Source organism: Anabrus simplex, chromosome 7, assembly GCF_040414725.1.
Source record: "Anabrus simplex isolate iqAnaSimp1 chromosome 7, ASM4041472v1, whole genome shotgun sequence".
NCBI classification, from domain to species: Eukaryota; Metazoa; Arthropoda; class Insecta; order Orthoptera; family Tettigoniidae; genus Anabrus; species Anabrus simplex.
Genome location: NC_090271.1, coordinates 116,590,467 through 116,610,798, shown reverse-complemented (window position 1 = coordinate 116,610,798; position 20,332 = coordinate 116,590,467). Strand labels below are relative to the sequence as shown.

General features: G+C 39.5%; 2 protein-coding genes and 1 long non-coding RNA gene across 3 annotated transcripts in view; 2 read left to right on the top strand and 1 right to left on the bottom strand.

Moving 5' to 3' along the window:
• The window catches only part of LOC136877328 (juvenile hormone esterase), a 52,423-nt gene extending 50,767 nt beyond the window's left edge, over positions 1-1,656 (top strand). The window contains exons 7-8 of the mRNA XM_067151272.2: positions 894-1,078; positions 1,495-1,656. Of these exons, the coding sequence (XP_067007373.2) occupies positions 894-1,078; positions 1,495-1,656 (347 nt within the window). The remainder of the gene's footprint in view (positions 1-893; positions 1,079-1,494) is intronic.
• A 61-nt stretch (positions 1,657-1,717) lies between these two features.
• Positions 1,718-12,460, top strand: LOC137501473 (uncharacterized). Its single transcript, XR_011018559.1, has 2 exons — positions 1,718-1,848; positions 12,142-12,460. It is a non-coding gene; the product is annotated as an uncharacterized lncRNA (long non-coding RNA).
• A 4,949-nt stretch (positions 12,461-17,409) lies between these two features.
• Positions 17,410-20,332, bottom strand: part of LOC136877327 (esterase FE4-like) — a 52,024-nt gene continuing 49,101 nt past the window's right edge. Inside the window, exon 10 of the mRNA XM_068228726.1 lies at positions 17,410-17,632. Coding sequence (XP_068084827.1) covers positions 17,476-17,632 — 157 coding nt within the window. The 3' untranslated portion in view covers positions 17,410-17,475. The remainder of the gene's footprint in view (positions 17,633-20,332) is intronic.

Below are 20,332 nucleotides of genomic sequence, written 5' to 3'. Positions count from 1 at the left end.
GATAGATGCAAAAATGCAGAATCCGTTGCGAAAAACATCATGCGGAAATCTTTGAAATAAAGACGATATTTCCAGTTCAACTAAGATTTCTGTGGTGTATAGAAAGAAATTGGCCAGCCCCGTGGTGTAGGGGTAGCGTGCCTGCCTCATACCCGGAGGCCCCGGGTTCGATTTACGGCCAGGTCAGGGATTTTTACCTGGACCTGAGGGCTGGTTCGAGGTCCCCTCAGCCTACGTGATTAGAATTGAGGAGCTATCTGACGGTGAGATAGCAGCCCCGGTCTTGAACGCCAAGAGTAACGGCCGAGAGGATTCGTCGTGCTGACCACACGACACCTCGCAATCTGCAGGCCTTCGGGCTGAGCAGCGGTCGCTTGGTAGGCCTAGGCCCTTCAAGGGCTGTAGTGCCATGGGGGGGGGGGGGTAGAAAGAAATTGGCCGCTGCATATCCATATCATCAATTTTGTAGCACAAAAAAATTAAATTCTTGCAGTTTCACCTGGAATGTAAGCTATACATATCATATTAGCTGAGCATATTAAAAAATAAGACTGTTGTGTAGTTACCAGTAATTTTATAAATCGTGGATTTCAGAAACTTCAATTTAAAACTCTCGATAAGAGCAATATTCTTGTAGCCATGGAGTTCCTAATAATTGATCCATACTCAACTCCGGACAATATAACGTTATTGATATCGGTATTCTTATTCTGACATCAATGAACAAAAGTCGAAGGAGTACTGACGTGATGTCACAAATTTCAGTTCTTCAGTTTTGTTTTAACTCTAGTTCGATATGGATAGATTAATTTTTAATATATTAATTTATCAATATTGCCACAATATGAGCCTAACATATATTGCATTTCAGATTATAAACAATTCTGTTACAGTTGCCAACATCCTAAACAATTTCGGAAGGGTGCAGGAAATCAACGAAAATTTCTTGAAGACCCTAAAACCGGAACTGAGATTCTGCAAAGAAGATTTGTGTGGAAACGAAATGGTAGCGAGGATGAAGTCCTTCTACTTTGGAGATCAAGATTTTAACAATGACACGTTGGAAAATTTCATTGACGTAAGTCAGTTTTGAAAGTCAAAATTCTAAAGAGTGTTTCCGACAGAATTGACAGCTTACAGTTATGTAACATATTGTTCTTTTGGCTACAAGAAGTTATATCAAGAATATTTTATAGTTCCACCTCAGCAACCTTTAATGGTTGATTCTATGGAGTGCACAAGCTTGCGATAGCTGTGGTGTTTATGATCATTTGAGTAGTTGATGCGTGGATTTTTCATTTCTGTTTGTAAAGGGATCTCAAACATTTGGTGAAAATAGCTTATCTTTCAGGTCACCAGCCCGTGTAAGTTTTATGCTTGCAAATCCTTAGAGGTTAATACACCTATTGAAGAGGTGTGTAGAATTTCCAGTGCGAGAGTGAGAGATTATAGACCATGCTCTTTTAATTCCTAAGAGTATTGTGTTATTTTCAGCTAACATCCGATTTGTTTTTCACCGAGGGAGTTGAATACGGAGTGAACTTGATGGCCTCTCAAAGTTCCACGCCAATTTACTTGTACGAGTTTATATATGATGGTGGTCTGGCAATGTTCAAAATTCGTGATGGCGCCCAGAACTTCTCAGGTGAGACATAGTGGTTCTGTTATAGATGCTGTTCTCTACTTGTCACATCGGTATATTAATGAATAATTCTGTGTTCCAGGTGTTGCCCATGGTGATGAACTCGGGTACTTGTTTGGAACTTCACAATTAGCGGCGGACGGTTCACCTGATGCTAATATGCGGTCCAAACTGATCACCATGTGGACAAATTTTGCCAAAACCGGGTCAGTACTGGAGCTGGATGTGCACATACTAAAAGTTTGCGGTTTAATTAAGATATCGTGTTTTAGTAAACGGATGAAATAAAGCAGAAACCGAATGATGATGATAGTGTTCTATCAAGAGATGAAATGGAAGAAATCCGAGACATCGAAGAATGTGGAAAGCTCCACGAAACATAAAAGACTCCCCGGGCCTACCGCCAGGGTTCGTTAAAGAGCAAGATTTGAACAAGGGAGTCTGGACAGGAAAGTCGAAAGCAAAGAGTCTGAGACAAGTAGAATAAGGGGCCTTAAGGTAGCCAACAGAGGCTGTCAAGGTGACAGCACTGTTAACCGCCACTTGCAACATTCAAATGATAATGTGGTATTATATCTCCCTCCTACAACAGGGAACCAAAATTAATACTGTACTGTATATTTATTTACTTTTATATTTTACTAGCAATTGTACCCGTGCTTCGCTACGGTATTCCAGATTGTATACGGATATCGAAGTAAATTACTGTACTTGAAGTTAATAATACATTTTAAATTGCATGTAAATTGGCGTTATCCGAGAAAAAGCATAGGGAGGTCCGCAGACGATGTTTCCAATGTAAAGTGCGAGTTGTGGAGTTGTGATGTTAACGACAGGTGCACTTGTCTACCACAATTCATTATGGTTAACGTTGAATAGGGTAAAATTTGTGTAAGATTTTCAAACAGTGCTTTACTTTTCAGATACTTATGGGACAGCTTCAAACATAGAATTTGGCTCACATATGGTTACTGGGAGGGCCAATATTCGTGTAGAATTTGATGATCTCATCTTTCCTATAAGTGAATCAAACCATCAATTGTACGTGTACAAAGTGCAAAATTTAGGTAAATCCAGAAATAGAGAAAAGTTTAATGTATAAGGGATAGAGATACGACAAAAGGTCATAGGACCGAAGTTGTAGGTCACTCCAGATTGAACGGAGATTGTGCCATCCGTTTTGTGATACGACTTACCGTTTCGCCATGAAATACATCGAAAGGAAGGACTGGACCGTCATTAAAATTGCCTCCATATTTCGATATTTTTCGGGGGTAAAAAATAAAATTTTTAAACATCTCGTAAATTTTCCGTAGGTTACATGCTAAAAGCTATAACTTTGCAAAATTTCAATTTTCTAACTTGTCTGGGAGGTTGTGCTGCGAACATGATATGGGGGAGTCGGTTAAAAATCAGGACTTTAAGGAAATTGTTAAGCCCATGAAACCTGTAGGTTCTGGATAAATATCACCGACTGTGTTCTTATGCTGGTTTGAAACTCCCAGCATGTACCCCTCAGAGAATTATGAGAATTTGAGATTTTTCTAGGGATCCTGAAGTCATCAGGTTGTCTGGTACCAAGTTTTAAATTTCTAAGATGCCTAGATTGGTCTCACTAATTTACGTCTATTTTAATTTTTATGCCTTAATTTGTATATGTATAGTACGGTATATATAGATCGCGCCAAACAGACTTCCATTTATTAGTGTGGATAATATTTTACCCGCTTCCCTAGTGGTTCTAGGGGGGTCTTACTCCCACAGTACGTTTTCCAGGTAGTAAGTCATACTTGAAAGTCATACTGGAACATACACACGTCCAATATCTCGGTCATTTCTGACAATTTATTTTTTCACCCTTTCTCACCCCCTATGCCATAGGGGGCTGAAGTTAGACTTTAAACATCCGGAATGTTACTATTCATCTCAGCGACCCGGAAAACTATGGATTCGGCAGTATATTCGATTCCTATTTTATCTCACTCCCACTTCCCCCACCCTAAAGGGGGCTAAACTTTGAGTTTTACAAAATCGGAATGTTACTATTCATCTCAGCGACCCCGAAAAGTAGGGATTCGACACTACTTTCGATGATTTGTATATCTCAGTCCCCTTGCCCCCCTCCCCACCCCTAAGGGTTCCTGGGGTGTTTTACCCCCATGTGGTTTGTCTCCTGATACTAAAAATTCGGAGTGTCACTATTCACCTCAGCGACTATGTATTCAACAATATTATTTCTATATATCATTATTTCCATATTTCACTCTCCCATCGCCCCCCCGCCACGAAGGGTGCTGAACTTGGACTTCAAAAAATTCCGGAGTGTCACTGATCATCTCAGCGACCCCGAAATTTTTATATCTCAGCCCCCTCGCCCCCCCCCCCCCCTGCCCCTAAGGAATCCTGGGCTGTCTTACCCCCACGTGGTTCGTCTCCTGATACTAAAAATCCGGAGTGTACAATTCACCTCGGCGACCCCGAAAACTATGTATTCGACACTATTTTCGTTTAATTTTATATATCACTCCCCCTCGCCCCCACCCCAAAGGGGGTTGAACTTGAACTTTAAAAAAATCCGGAGTGTCACTATTCATCTCAGCGACCCCGAAAAGTATGGATTCGACAGTATTTTCGTTAATTTGTTTATCTGACCCCCCTCCGCCTCCCCCCTAAGGGTTCCTGGGCTTTCTTACCCCCACGTTGTTTGTCTCCTGATACTAAAAATCCAGAGTATACAATTCACTTCGGCGTCCCCCGAAAACTATGTATTCGACATTATTTTCGTTTAATTATATATATCACTCCCTCCTCGCCCCCCCCCATGCAAAAGGGAGCTGAACTTTGGCATTTGAAAAAAATGGGGAGTGTCACTGTTCATCTCAGCGATCCCGAAAACTGTGGATTCGGCACTTTTTTTGTTTTTTTTATACCTTGCCCCCCCTGACCCCCCCTAAGGCAGCTAAGGATGGCTTACCCCCACAGTGCTCGTCTCCAGATAGTAAGTCATAAGTGTACCAAGTTTGGATGAAATTGCTCCAGTGGTTTAGGAGGAGGTGTGTCATTTACACACACACATACATGCATACACCCATTTTTAGATATAGTAAGAAGAAGAAGAAGATTATGCTTGCTTTATTATTACATAGAGAAATTTTATTTTGAACACTGCAGAGATCTAAACTTAAACTGTATATCCGAGGAAATTATTCGAATCCGAGGTATGAATATTAATTCCCTCGCGGCATGCCCAATCATGAGAATGGCTTCTATAATATTAGTCATCAGTTTCAGAGTCGTGTTCATTGCAGAGGGCAGGATTCTTATTCTTAAGAAGGACAATTGGTGCCACAATCGTCCGCTCTAAGATGTTCGAGGGTACTCCAGGTGACTCCAAGTCTTTCGAAGCTCTGCCGTGTAGTCGATAGACTTGTAACTGTGTAGAACATCGGGTAATTCTTGTAAAAGTTGCTTGTTGAAAGAAATGAATGACATGGTATATGATAGCAAGAATGAAGAAGATGAAACCCGGCGCCGGCACATATGCCACTCCTCTCGAATAGCTCAAGACTTAACGTCCCGATCCGACGGACGAATCATCATCAACACCGTCATATGCCCTCACACCATATAAGACCAAAAGCAGCTTCCTACGTCCTGTTCGTAAAATGGCTCCTTGAATGTTGTGTTCTCTACCTATCTTATGTACGTTGCCTAGCGACAGCGACTCTATGCATTTAATCTTGGTGACAGCACGTAGGATTGTCATATCCCAATGCACGTTTTCCGATGGTTTTTCGTTCATAACTCACCAACGAAAGCGAAAATGAAAATTTCGGCTTCGAGGTGCATTTGGACCCCTTTCCATCTACCTATCTTCAAAATCTCAGATCTCTACGTGCTGTAGATTTTGCTGGGCATCGCGCACAGACACACAGACAGACAGACAGACAGACAGACAAACACTTCCTTTTATAATTATAGAGATATATTTAACCCGCTTCTCCATCCGCCTCTACCAGGTTTTGCGAATCAAATTGATTGAGGCCTTGTGTTATGTAAAGACATCACTAAGTAGAGCATTAAAATATATCAGTTTTAGCTGAAATGGCGTATGGGAGTTTCGGGAGTGTCCGGGGGCAGGTTCGGGTCACTAGGTGCAGGTCTTTTGATTTGACGCCCACAGGTGACTCGCCCGTCGTGATAAGGATGAAATGATTATGAAGACGACACATACACCCAGCTGCCATGCCAGCGGGATGAACCAATTATGGTCAAAATTCCCGACACTGCCGGGAATCGAACCCGGGACCCCTGTGACAAGAGTCCAGCACTCTAACCATTTATTCACGGAGCTGGACACCACATTTAGCTATTGCAGTGGAAATGGGTTTGAATAAACATTGGGTAAATGTTTACTGACAGCGGTCAGATGAAAACCTCTCGGATATAATAGTTCCAGTGGTGACGAACATTAAATATACTGAGCTATTTGTGCTTGTTTATGTCACTCAATGATGAATTATTATATTTCCTAAAATATAGAAGTTTGAATGGCATTTTTTCTGTTTATTAACCCGTCAAAGCCCAATGTCACCTACAGGTGAAACTTAATATTAATAACATTTCCTGCTCATCAGGATGCTTGACCTTCTATACCTGCTGGAAGTATTTAAAGAAAGGTTTTATAATTTGAAATTGACCATTTTTGAACTCGTAGCCTGCACTGATCAGTCGGCTCTCCCTCAGATAAAAGAGGAAACAGACTGGACTGAAGTGGAGAAGCAACTGCATTTTATTATGGTATGGAAAGCAAATGATAAAAGGTAATTTTACTTTGCATTTTATGCATGTAAATTGCTCAAAGGTTCAGTAATGATAGTGACACATTCTTAAGCACAATATTATAATTTAAGAATATGTTATTGGCGTGCCGGCCCCGCGGTATAGGGGTAGCGTGCCTGCCTCTTACCCAGAGGCCCCGGGTTCGATTCCCGGCCAGGTCAGGGATTTTTACCCGGACCTGAGGGCTGGTTCGAGGTCCACTCAGCCTACATAATTAGAATTGAGGAGCTTTCTGACGATGACATGGCGGCCCCGGTCTAGAAAGCCAATAATAACGGCCGAGAGGATTCGTCGTGCTGACCACACGACACCTCGTAATCTGCAGGCTTTCGGGCTGAGCAGCGGTCGCTTGGTAGGCCAAGGACCTTCAAGGGCTGTAGTGCCAAGGGGGGGGGGTTATTGCCGTGAAATGGCATGGTGTCACCTACAGGTGACATTGGTATCATAAAGTAGGCCTTTCTGTCCAGTTATGAATTATATCCGATATTCACTTCGTGCTTTCTCCCTCTTTTCAGTCTTACACTGGATGAGGTACTAGAAATGTTGAAATGTTGATAGATGTCATTATGTTTCCTCCAAATGGTGGACATTTTACGGATGAGGAAAGTGGTGATGAAGCAACTAATTCTGTCGACGTCAATCCCCTTCCTGGTAGAATTTTGAGGTTGACAGTGGAAATAAATGTGATATCAGCAGATGATGGTTCGCCGATACCTTCTAATGAAATGCAGCAGCCATCTGGTCTTTCTGGGACCAATAAACCAGCATCTTCTAAGAAAAAATACAATGTGTTGTGGGCAGCTACAGATGGGAATTTTATTTTCCGATTGGGTAAGGTGACGTGCGTGAGGAACCTTCTGAATATGACACACCGCAACTGTCTCCAGTTCAGTGTTTTGAGTTAATATTCACTGAAGAAGAATAATCTCATTGTGACATTGTCCAAGCTATATGCTATGCTCAGGAACCATGTGTTAGACTCAAATTCAGATGATACAAGCGTTTATATACTTGTACTACTGTTGACCGGCTAAATGAATTAGCAAAACTATAAGAATGTTTTGAGAATTAAAATCAGATGTTTTCAATAACTTCGTTTCAACAGCATGAGAAGAAATATATTTCCAGAAATTCATCAGTATTTGCATCCTTCAGATGATATGAATATTCCCCTCCCACCCACCTCAATGACAAACTTCGTAAGATATGAGCATACTAAAAGTTTCTAAATGAAGACTTTGGTCAGTTATTTGAGGAAATCTGTTCAACTGTACTTGCAGTGGATGAAGCAATGGTTCCCTATTACAGTCGTTCAGTATCAAGCAACATATCCACGGAAAACCTCTACGGTTCCGCCATAAACTGTGGACAATTGCTGCGCGATTTGATTACCTCATAGCCTTCAAGTCTTACCAAGGATCTAAATGGGCTCATCATCTTTGACAGTCCGAATATGAGTTAGGGGTAGCAGCTGTCCTCGCACTTGAACGTAGACTACCAGCAAGCTGCAAACTGTAACTATATTGACCAATGTCACCTACAGGTGACACCCCTGTATTTTGTTTTTGGAAAACTTTTCCTGTATATTTTTAGTTTTGTATTGTTTTTCACAATGTACTTAACATAATCTGAAAGAAAATACATAGATTTATTTTTACAGTGTGTTTGGGCTTTGACGGGATATTAATAGTTTGTATCCTTGTCTTAACTTGCAAACTTGCATGAACATTGTTTTAAACTGGAGATTTACAAACCAATTTGGTTTTTACCATTGATCTGCATTTAGGGAGGTGATGATGGTGGTTATTGTTTTAAGAGGAAGTACAACTAGGCAACTCCAAAGAGAGAGGAAAAAGAGAAGAATACGACACTTCGGAGAATGAAGGTATCGGCCAAAGAAAAAGAAGAGACACGAAGGGCATGAAAATGAAAGACTCTCTAGGCCTCGTAACCTATCCCGTCGGGCTGGAAAAATGTCAAGCGTTGACCAAATGAGGTCGGATAAGATTGATGAAAGCGAGGAGCCTGATACAAGTATTTCAAGCTATATCAGAACACAGCTAAGGGCCCCGTGGTCTCCAACTCACGCTTCCAAGTTAAAAACTCCTCGGACCCCTTTTAGTTGCTTCTTATGACAGGCAGGGGATACCATGCGTGTTATTCTACCACCCTCACCCATAGTGAGAGAAGTCGTTACTGCTCAGCTTTCTTTCATTTACTTAAATACAGTATTTTATGCATGGAAGCCTCCTCACGAGGTCCTCTAGGCAACAGCAAAAACCGTATAAAATTATCCCCAGGAGTTCATGAGGTATAGACTGCTATTCCCGTATCCTGTGAAGGGTTTCTGCTTTTAATAAACATTAAAAATATTATTGTATTAGAAATTTCAGTGACAGGTATGGGGTACTACGAAATATTTCGTAGAATATTATTTGCTCTACAATTCTTTCGCAGGCTGTTTATCGATTTAATGGTTTAGGGAACGTAAGCCGAGATGTTGACCTTACTAGCAAACGACATGCAAGAGGCTACAACGCAACTCCAATCACTACACTCAATAGCAGCTAAAACAGGTCTCCTGATCAACATCGGAAAGAGCGAATTCATAACCAATTTCAAATACGCCTTGGAGAGTGGATTTCAGAAGACCTTATTGAAACGGTTGCTCTCGAACACAGGGGAATCAAACTCGACTGGACATACCATGCTTACAGAAAATTGTACGCCTCAAAACATATATCGATGAATATCAAATTAAGACAGTAAATCGCAACAGTCAGACCGTCAGTCCTCTACACAGCAGAGTGCCTATCTCTACCTAAGAAGACCCCACTAAGCGCTCTCGAAGTACAAGAAAGGATGTTCCTGAGTAAGGCAGTAGGAACAAAGGTCCTATCAGATGGAAGGCGATGGTACAAACCAAACCTTGAACTCTACTAACACCAAGACATATTCACAGATGCCATCAGAAGAAGACAGCTGGCTCTCTACGGAAACCTGTATTGAATGAACTACCACAGGCTGTCCTATAAAATCTTCAAAGTAGCCAGCAATGGTAAAGCTTCTGGATCACTGTGGATCCAACAGGTAGATAAGGATCTCGGAAAACTTAATATTAATCATGGCCTCATTATTAACAGCAGTAACTACTGTTCAACTATCCAACACAGACCCCTCCTAACATCCCTTACAGAAGCAAACCTCTATAAGACAATGAAATGGTCCGAGGAGCGCAAGATAGATTTCAGCAAGAAAATGAAGTATTACTGGGCCAACAGGAAAGCTCAATATACCAAGAAGAAAAGAACAGCCAAACTCACCATCAAGAACACCAGAAGTGGTAAAAACGACAACAACACAGCTAAAACACAAGCACCGTGGTCCTCGGGCGGCCAAACGAACTTAAAACAGATAATAATATCAAGTAATGCGTGCACTTACGAGCCTCCTGAATTTTAAATATTGTTACGAATTAAACACTGCTCGTATTATGGATCTAATTCAATTCTAGGATGACCAAATTAGTACAAACACACACTTATATTCAACCCTGAATGACTATACTCAACTAATGTCTATATACAAGACTCTCACAGCAGGGCTCCAGCTGGTACGGGCTATAATCATTATTGACAGGCTTCACCTTTCACTTCCGCCCTGCACGTTCAATCTTCTCACTCAATAGCGGCTGCAAGCAGACAGGCTCGAACACAGGGTTACTGACCTCCACAATACACTACGACTTTTCCTCGGCTCGATTCCAGGGAAAGCTCACTACTCACATAGCCGATTCACGTGACCTTTCCGCACAGTGAACTACTCACAACTGACAAAACAACTGTTCCACACGCACACTGACTCCAAGGCAGTACACACACACACACACACACACATACAGTACTCTGCTCAGTACACGACGATACTTTGAATCCGGTGGGACACTGATGACAGCCAGCCCTACTGCCGTCCCTGTAAGCGGACTGACTGACGGTAAGCGGATAGCCTCCTTTTTGTATCCTGGTGATGGAGTACTAGAATCTCCAGGGTTCGGCTATAGACGGAACATACTCGTTGCACATTCAAGAAGGCACACGGGGAGAGCAGATGAAGGGAACAATAGAGAAGGGACCGCGACATATCCTCGGACCAGCTGGTAGATCGCTGGCCTGACTTAGACATTGCTCCGAAGGGAGCTGTTTGCACAGTGGCTTAAGCAGAGGGGAGCTCACCCGGCTGAAACCCCGCCATTCCTACAGAAATATGTTCAAGTTTTAATCACATTTTAAGCAAGAAGAAACAATCCATATCTGGTATTTCTACTGGCAATTATCTCACCGAAGAATCTATTAACAATCTCTGTGCTTGTTATCTTAATCTGAAACTGAACTAAGTCCATATTACAAATTGCATATAAAAACAGATTTGTTTTTCCTGCGTCCAGTTCGCCGAATGTATTCCTTTGCTGTCAGCTGTAAACTAATATTGTTAATTAGAAATGGCATACCAAATCAAAGGAATACGTTTCCAGCCGCCTTTTAAAAAGGTGTAGTTTAGTCAGCTCTGCGTAGACGGTACAACTACCACATGACGATGCTTACTGAGAGCTCAGCCAGCTACGGGTTTTAGTGACGATCAGTTCAGTTTCATAGTGAACAGAAAATGTGTACAAAAAGAAACATTACCGGTCTCTTCCCAGAATTTAAAAGCACAACATGATGTTGGTGGTGGTGATAATTGTTTCAAGTCCAAGTATAACTGGGCAGCAATTCACTATTACCACTGATCAGAAGGAAAACATGTCTGGCTCCATAGCTAAGTGATTACTATACTGGCCTTTGGCCCAAGGGGCACAAGATTCAATTCCCGGTCGGGCCGGGGTTCTAACTTTCATTAATTGTTATGGCTCGGGGGCTTGGTTTTTAAACTGCCTTCAGTATTAGAATCCATCATAGGTTGGACCCCATCCTCACAGACAAGCAGGTTGCCTCCACGGCGTCAACTCGGAAGACCTGTAACAGACTTCTCTGGAGGCCACACGTCATTATTATTACTTCGAAAAATTAAGGTATAACCCAAAGAAAGACCAGGGACACGAAGGGAGTGAGAATGCAAGATTCCCTCGGAGTCGAATTCTCTAATAGAGTCGCGGTCCGGAAAGAACAAGAGTTGCCCATGGCAGGTCGGATAGGGTATATGAATGTGAGGAGCCTGGCACAAGTAAATGGAAGCAATGCCAGGACTCGACTAAGAGCCCCGTGGTCACCGACCCACGCTCCCAAGTTAAAGAGCTTCTGGGGCAAGCAAAACAGGAATCTGAAACGGGCGTGTCTTCCGTCATTTGTGATCCTTAGATGCTACCAATGCTTATATGTCATAAACAATTTGCATTAAGTTAGGACCGAGCTCTCCACATCATTAGTTCCTGCCTATGCCACTGCTACGACAAGGCTGGCACGTAAATATGTGGAGATTCTTTTTAACTCAGGTTGTTCGTATGTGACACTCTGGTAACATAAATATGCGAGTTCTTGTATTCCAAGAATATTTTAATAAGTCAAGATCTCACAGTTAGCAGTGTGCACGGTACAATTAACGATTTGCGATTTGCTTCTTTCATTCTTCCTAACGTATAATGGTTCTTACTTATTTTTCAGAAATCCCACTCCAGAGGTCGCGGACGAAATACCAACTTGGCTTCCTTACACGAATTCAAGCACCAATTACTTAGAAATTGGTACACAGCTGGTTATGAAGAAAGATATTCAAAAGAGACGTCTGGACTTCTGGAGAGAACTCTACAATCCAGCACAAAGCTCATAGGAAGATAACACATACTATTCCTTTTGGAAGACGACACTAATAAACCAGAAGATTGGTTAAAGCTTATTGCTATCTTATACTTGCAATTACTGCTAACTTCCTTAGCAATTGCACTCTAATAAAGACTTCTTATGATCGATTGTTAGAACGGTATCATAATATTCTATTATTTGCACCCTTGTTCACCACACTACGTTCAGCGAATAATAACTTACTCTACCTCCAGGAAGACTCCTAACGGATTCCTTGAATTTCCCCAATTCATATTTACCAATGCCTCATATATTCTATGCAATCTTATCCTGAAAAAAATTTTCTCCCAGTACATGATTCCCAAGGAAATCCCAATCCACTTGTCCTCAAGTTTACCAAAACGAAATATTTCCGATTTTTCAATTCTCAGGTACACGTTTTACGACCTATACTCCGCAGTCTTCTCATGTTTCCTAACTAACTATGTTCTTCAGATATATATCATGAGAAATTCATTTACTCATACGTTATGAATGAACAACAATACTGAAGAAGAAATTAAATATTGAAGTTGGTCCTAGAGTTCGGAAATGATCAAAAATTCTGTTATCCTATTTATATCATTAAGGAGTAACTTCCTGTCCTTCTGCTGATAACTATAACTACTAGTATTTGACCTTGCATGATGATGACGATCATAAAGTTATTTACAAGGAAAGTAGCAGGCTAATACTTGCAGGAGAATCAAATCCGAAGTAAAAATTTGCACTGACATTCTCTTCCGTTGCTCAGGCAATGTGCATTAATTTTCATGATGCTTCAATTCGAGTTTGAATCCCAGTGGGGTGGTGATTATTGCTTTAAGATAAAGTAAAACTAGGTAGTCATTCCCTCTTAGCACTAATCGGTAGATGGGTTCGAATCCCATCACCGGCAGCCCTGAAAATGGTTTTCCGTCGTTTTCCATTTTCACACCAGGTACATGTCGGGGAGGTATGTTACTTAAGGTCATGGTCGCCAAAATACCCACAATAACGTATTTTCCTAAAGAGTTGGCTCTCGCAACGTGGCCGATGAATCTCAGTGCTTGTTGCTGGACTCCAGCGGGCATTCGAGCTGAAAATCAGAGTTCTGTCAGTATACAGTCGTTAGTGCGATGTGCTGGCCATGAAATGCGTAGTATCCTGCTCTAGAATCACATCTGAAATGAATCAATTATTCCCTCTTGTTTACTTAATTCCCATGTCTCAGCAGCGTATGTGGCGACTGGGAAAATGGGAGACTTGATTAGTCTCAACTTTAGCGTCCTGGATAGGAGACGACCTTTTAGTTTCACCATAGCTTTTCTGGCGATTGTAATTCGGATTTCTTTCTACATTAGCCAACTTTGTTACAGTGAAGCTAAGGCTGTATACTTTCCCACCACTGTATAACCACCAACAGTTTTCATGTGACAGAAAATTCCACTCAACTTATGGCTTACAGAATTTGACATCAGAAGAGAGAAACAAACTTTCAAAGATTTTAATGAGACACACACATAAGATCACGGCCATAATTGTCTACTAATTCACTTCCATTACCTGAATTCAAATGTAAATAGAAGGAGTTATCAATTGGGCGTACGGACTTTAACAATGACTGTACGTCCCGTAGGTTAGCAAACTTAATGGGATTTCAATTGGGGTACTTTGATTCCATGATTATACCTGCTAGTTTCTGTGGCTTTCAATTACCTTTCTGGGAGCTGATAATCGTATAATAATGTATGTAACTGGTACATGAAGAAAAATAAATTAATAATATTTAATAATGAAAATGACGAACCACACCATTCAGTCTCGCAGTACTGGATGTTAGCGAAAGATTTAGCAGCCATAACATTTCCTCTGTAGACAATATATTCTAGTCCAGTGATCCGTGCGTTTCTCCTGCTAATATCTTTCCACTTTTTAACGTTTCTATATTTGTAGAAATGTTTTAATTTTATTTCTGTATCTGCCATCATTAGTTTTGTGATTCGTATCTATAGTTATGAAACCAAATTTTCATTCCAACATTTGCTACAAATAGCCTTAAAATTTTCAAACTTCATATCCCCACCCACAAATTCTTTATAAATATGACTTAAATTGCTATTATCTTGTCTGAATATGTTTAAAAGTTCAAGTAATCCCTAACTAACTGTTTTGGTATTTTCGAATATGTTTGAGCTAAATAAGAACAATCAACGCCTTTGTGTCTTCCCCGAGTAAAATATTCACGAAAAATACTTGGTTTTCTAATCTAAAATAAACAAAAATTACAACTGAATTTTCTTCACATTCATTTAACGGAACTATACATTCTTCATCATTAAAAAAATAAACAATTGATTTTCCCAAATTTTCCCATATTTTTTACAATCTCTCATAAACTGTTGATACTTTGGTTGATCTAAACTTTTAGAATAAATATAAAGTTTATGTATTTTACTCCAGTTTAACCACCCGGGTTTTAAGATATAATTATCAATCATTAAAGTTGTTTTTCCGCAGCTACTCGATCCAATGATTCCGCAATGAATAGAATTTGTTAAAAGTTCTCTATTTCTATGTTTTATTTCTTCTCAGGAAGTATAACTGTTGTATCCCAATATACTTTTTAATTTTTACTCAATTTTTTATTTATTATATAATAAATGAGTAGAATATTTGAATGAAGTGGCACATAATCAGTTTTAGAAAAAAAAGATTAAATGTTCCATTGCGAGATGAATTTTAAAAAGTTGGATTAATATGATTTTATTCAACGTTCTTAACTCCAGATATTACAAAAAGTATATTAAACTTCACTATGAAGAAGTATCAGGTACGATAACTGAAATGCTTATTCCACCAGGATAATATAATATAGAAAATTTACAAAAAACTATTCAATGTGAAGAACCTAAGATAAGTATTGAACAAAATAAAATTCCAAACAGATTGGAAATTATGAGAGATTATAAGATATATTTTGATAAAGAAAAAAATATTGGTTCAGTTTCAGGTGTTTATTACCAAATTGTAGAACCAAAAACCAAAACACTTGCTCTCAACTTACCAAAAATAATTCCTTTCGAAATGATTAAAATCCATTCTAACTATGCTGATGGTATGTTTATAAAAGATTCTGAGCATTTTCACAGTGAAACAAATATTATTGCTTCTTTTAAACCTGATCTAATATTTGATAACCAATAATTTATGAACCAAAATATCCAATGTTTTGTTCAGTTTTCCATATAATTCAAAACTTAAAAGTAACTATAACCAAAGAACATGATGAATAAATAGATTTTAATGTCGCAAAAGTAACAGTAATTTTGGAGATGAAATAAAACTATTGTACTATTGTAAAACATTTGAAATTATTTTAAATTATTTTTTGTAATAAATGGATAAGTAGAATGTTGTCAGTGGCAGTCATTTCCTATCAATCAAAAAGATCAAAATAATTTAAATTTACCTAACAAGGATGTAGAAATAGATATTAAAGTGCGAGATGTTTGGATTTATTACAATACCTATTTGTATCTTACTTTCGATGCAACTCATGCTGATGGAACTGATTATCCTGAATATGAAGGAAGATTAGATGTTAAATTAATTGATAATTTTCCCACTCAATTATGGCCAACAGTAACTATAAAAAAGCGAGGCTATACTATCTGTCGAATTGGTCATCCAAATATTTCTTCAACAGTCTTTATCACCTAACTTCCACTCAAAGTATGGAGGTAATTTTATTAACAATAAACTGCAGAAAAAGTCAAATGAGGTGTTATATCCCTTAAGACTAAGGTGGAATTTTAAAGAATATAAAGAAATAGTGTGGGAAGGCTATTTAACTGTTACTTTTACCTGGAGCCAAAATGTAAGATTAATTATTAATTTCGTATGGCTATTTCTAGCCGAGTGCAGCCCTTATAAGGCAGACCCTCCGATGAGGGAATCACTTTTTCCTCAAAATAATCTTGAACCAGTTTAAAAATCGACGATCCCTTCGTATCAGTGATCAAAGTTCTAGCAAATAACATTTCCTCGGTAATTTCCTTTTGTTCATTGCTAAACCTGACATAAGCTAATAAAATTGCTTTGTTATCAATCACAGTTGATTCATCAATCTGGAATGTAAATTTACTTATTTCAACAAATTTGTGAGTTTGGATTCAACGTCCGTTGCCATTTCATCAATTCCCCTGTAAACAGTATTGTTGCTCAAAGGAACCGGTTGAGTTATAATGTAACTAGGGCCCTCACCTAGCATGATTTCAACAAATTTTATGTAGCCGGTAAAACAAGAGTTTCGCCAATTGTGTGAGGTTTACCACATTTAGCGATCAATAAGGACACCTCGTAAGAAGCAAGAAGACCTTTGTCAAGATCGGTTGTTCGTTTTTAAATAATTCACCCACATTAGGCCGTTTATCAGCTTTAGCTTTGACATGTTGAAAATAACTTTGTTCTTTACTCACTTTATCACTGTGTACTCTTGACAAATGATCTTTCATTCGCGAAGGCGTCATGGCTTCATTACTAGCAAAAATTTTATTGCACAAAAGACAATGTGGAAACTGCACATTTTGCGGTGACGCGATAAAACCGAATTTTAAACCCTCAGCTGAGTATTGACGACACTTCTCTTTTGAAACCATTGTGCAAGAACTTCTACACTTCAAAACAAACGCATAAAAACTGATGGGGAGGCACACAAAGGCTAGTTAAGACTGAAGACGAATGTAGATCAATGGCAAGTGTACTGTGATGGCAGGAAGGAGGAGGGCGTTGAGTCACCAGTCGACCGCGCTGAGCAACAATAGATGGGGACTGTGGAGATGGGTGAGTGCAGTGAACTCGCCGGCTGAGAATAGCCAGTGACTCGTGCTACCCGGCAACTTCTACTGTACAGTACTATTTTCATTTTCCCCCCTTTGAATACTCATCGCCCACAAACCGCCCCCCACTTATCTATTGCCCCCCTGATAACCCAAATCGCCCACTTGGGGGCGATCGCCCCCAGGTTGGGAACTACTGGTGTATACAGTAACTCATACGTCCATGAATGAGGGTAAAGGATGGGGTTAACATTTAATAAAAGTATTTGTTTAAAGAGCACTTTATAACGCGTCTGCACTACATTTTACAACTCTCTGAGTGGTTTCCACAGTTTATCTATTTTAAACTATAGAGATCATCCCAGAAATCCATTCGCGTCTTATGGTAGTCCTTCTTCGCCTTCAGCTGAGCCCCGATGTCCAAGTAGTTTGTTTCCTCATCAGTATAAGGAAGCCATGCGGGGAATTCTTCTGATATCTCCAGTGTTGGATTCCTGAAACATTGGTGCATTATATTGTTACTGAAGAGTGCTCAATGATGAATAATAAGCTGCAATCATTTCCTTCTAATATAGTACAATTTCAAATTTTTACAGTGAAAATTATAGTTCTAGCCGCAGTGCGCTCTATAACGGGTCACTTTATAACTAACGACCAAATCCGGAGAGGCCACGTTCTCCCTGCTCAAATACTGCCGTCACCATCCACACGAACTGCCTGGTCACCTCAATGATTAGAAGCATTGCTCTCACTGACGGCCATATCAGAGAGAAATCTGCCAATTTCGTACATTCATATAACTGGGTTCTGAGATAACTATCTACCGTCTGTTTATGTTGATATGTTTACACACCTATCTGCAGTCAATGCTGCAACTTATCTGGATAAAGAACGCTCAACAATTCAAAACGAGGTACACAAAACAAATCAAACAACATAAACATAAAATATGATCTCTATTTTCCAATCAGTTACTCGACACAGAACAAAAAAATTGCAGAATTCATCCCAAGCATCTCCTCATCAGTTCTAGAAATACAGTCGTAACACTACAGAACAATTTGAAAGACATCGTTGTTGCGACTAGAAAAACCGCTACGTGACAATATTTCAACTTTGAATTGTGACCAGGAAGTTTCTGTCATCTAAGGTTTAGAACTGCATGAATTATATCAACGAATTTTCGTTCGAAGTGCTACATGTGCTGCGAGTCAGTATTTCACACCTCAACATTGTTACATAACGGTATTTCGAGGCGCAACGACGATGTGCACATTGCGTCTAAAAGCACCAAAACCCCGAATGAACGGACACAATTCAAAGTATGCGCATTGTACTACCACAATATGCAAAACTCTATTTCCAACCTTAAAGTTGGTAATGAATGGGATAATACGCAAGATAACTTGTAGATGTAATGAGAGTGAGTTGAGATATTTGGAAATGATTAGTTAAACAAGAAATTCATTATTAACAATAAGACAAAGGAATGAAACCAGGGAGACAATTAATAAGTAATAAACATAGTACACAGAGAAGTAACTACAGTAAAAATAGATGGTGGAACCATAGAATAAATAAAAAAATATTCCTTTCTCCATATTTAGTAGGTACATAGACATCAAGTCACTTAGGAGTTAGATTCGTTATTTATTCTCTGTGGTGTAGAAATAGTTGAACTTCGTTTCTTTTGCCCTCATTGGAGCTATGAACAGAGTGTCACTTCGTCTTGAGACCGAAGCTCCCTCCAAAATGAAATTTTGAGCTTGGACAGAAAAAACTTCTTCCGCTATATCTGGAGGTCCTCACATGCACTGAAGGGTGATTTCGGAATGGAGTATACTGGTCAAATTCTTTCCGGGGCGCAAGGTAACGTGTAGAAACTATCGTTTCACTTCCGTACGTTACGTGAACATTATCATAGTCTATTCATCATTCCCATTAAAGAATGTCACCTCCTCAGCTAGAGGCTCGATTGTGTGTGCAACAAGATATGACACGGAATAATAAGCCAGGAGGCCATTTCCAGATCTACGTAGATGAGAGAATATTGGGTGAAGTGCAGAGAATGGAGCGTAGTGAGTGAGGGAGTCGATGCATTACTGATTCCCAGTGAGCAATTCCACTGTCAATGAACTTCAGGGCTTACTCAACAGGTTTCCATATCACACCATTATGCGTTTCTGCTTCATCATTCCCAACGGGACTGTAGGATATGGTTCTGCTTGAGGTAATTCCTGGGAAATTCTGAAATTCCTTAAATTCTTGTGACATGAACTGGTTCCCTCTGTCGGAGTTAAAATAGACTGGAGTCCCTTTCCTTTGAGCTTGATATGATAGTAGACTTGGGCATGTATGCAAAAAGAAAGCCAAAAAGAGACCGTCATTTCAGGACAAATATGAATGATGTGAATACCGAGTTTTTCAGAATCAGATGGAGCAGTATCCAAGCTGGAAGCATTGTTTTGCAGTGTGCAGTACCAATGAGTGTATTATATCGCTGCTTTAGTCGAAATTGGAGCAGTATTACATTTTTTAGACATCATAATTCTTTTCAGAACTGATCCTGTTAAATACTTTGTAATGTAAGACAGAGAGTTGAGACCTTTGGAAAGGTTTCATTAAATAAGAAATTCATCATTAACAATAAGACCAATGAATACCAAAGATACTATTGGTAAGTAATAAGCACAATACATAGAGAAATAAGTAAGAACAGGTGATGGAACCATAGAATAAATGATATCACGTAGGGAAATCGTTAATATATTTCGAAATAACACCCAGCGTTGATAACTACTCAGTCTACAACCAGACTCCTGTACTCAATCGTATTTAAGTTTATTAGATTGCTTATTTTGCATGAAGTCGCTCAGGAGTGATCCATAGTTTAGATTAATTTAAAATGGCAATATCTGAACAAATAATCAGTGCATAATTGATCTCTTAGCAGTGCTCACTTGTTATGTGACGTACCGAAAAATATTGCTCTCCCGAGGTATTTTATGTCTACTGTTCTACATTGTCATGCCGTTGGTTATTTCCGGTCGGAGAGATATTGCTCTACTGAAAGTTGAAATCCTGTTGGAAATGAAGCATTTTCACTCGAGAAAGTACTTACGGTACTTAAAATAAGAAATAAATATGTGAACTGGGTTAAAGACCCTTATATGTCTTTATTTAGCAAAGCCAAG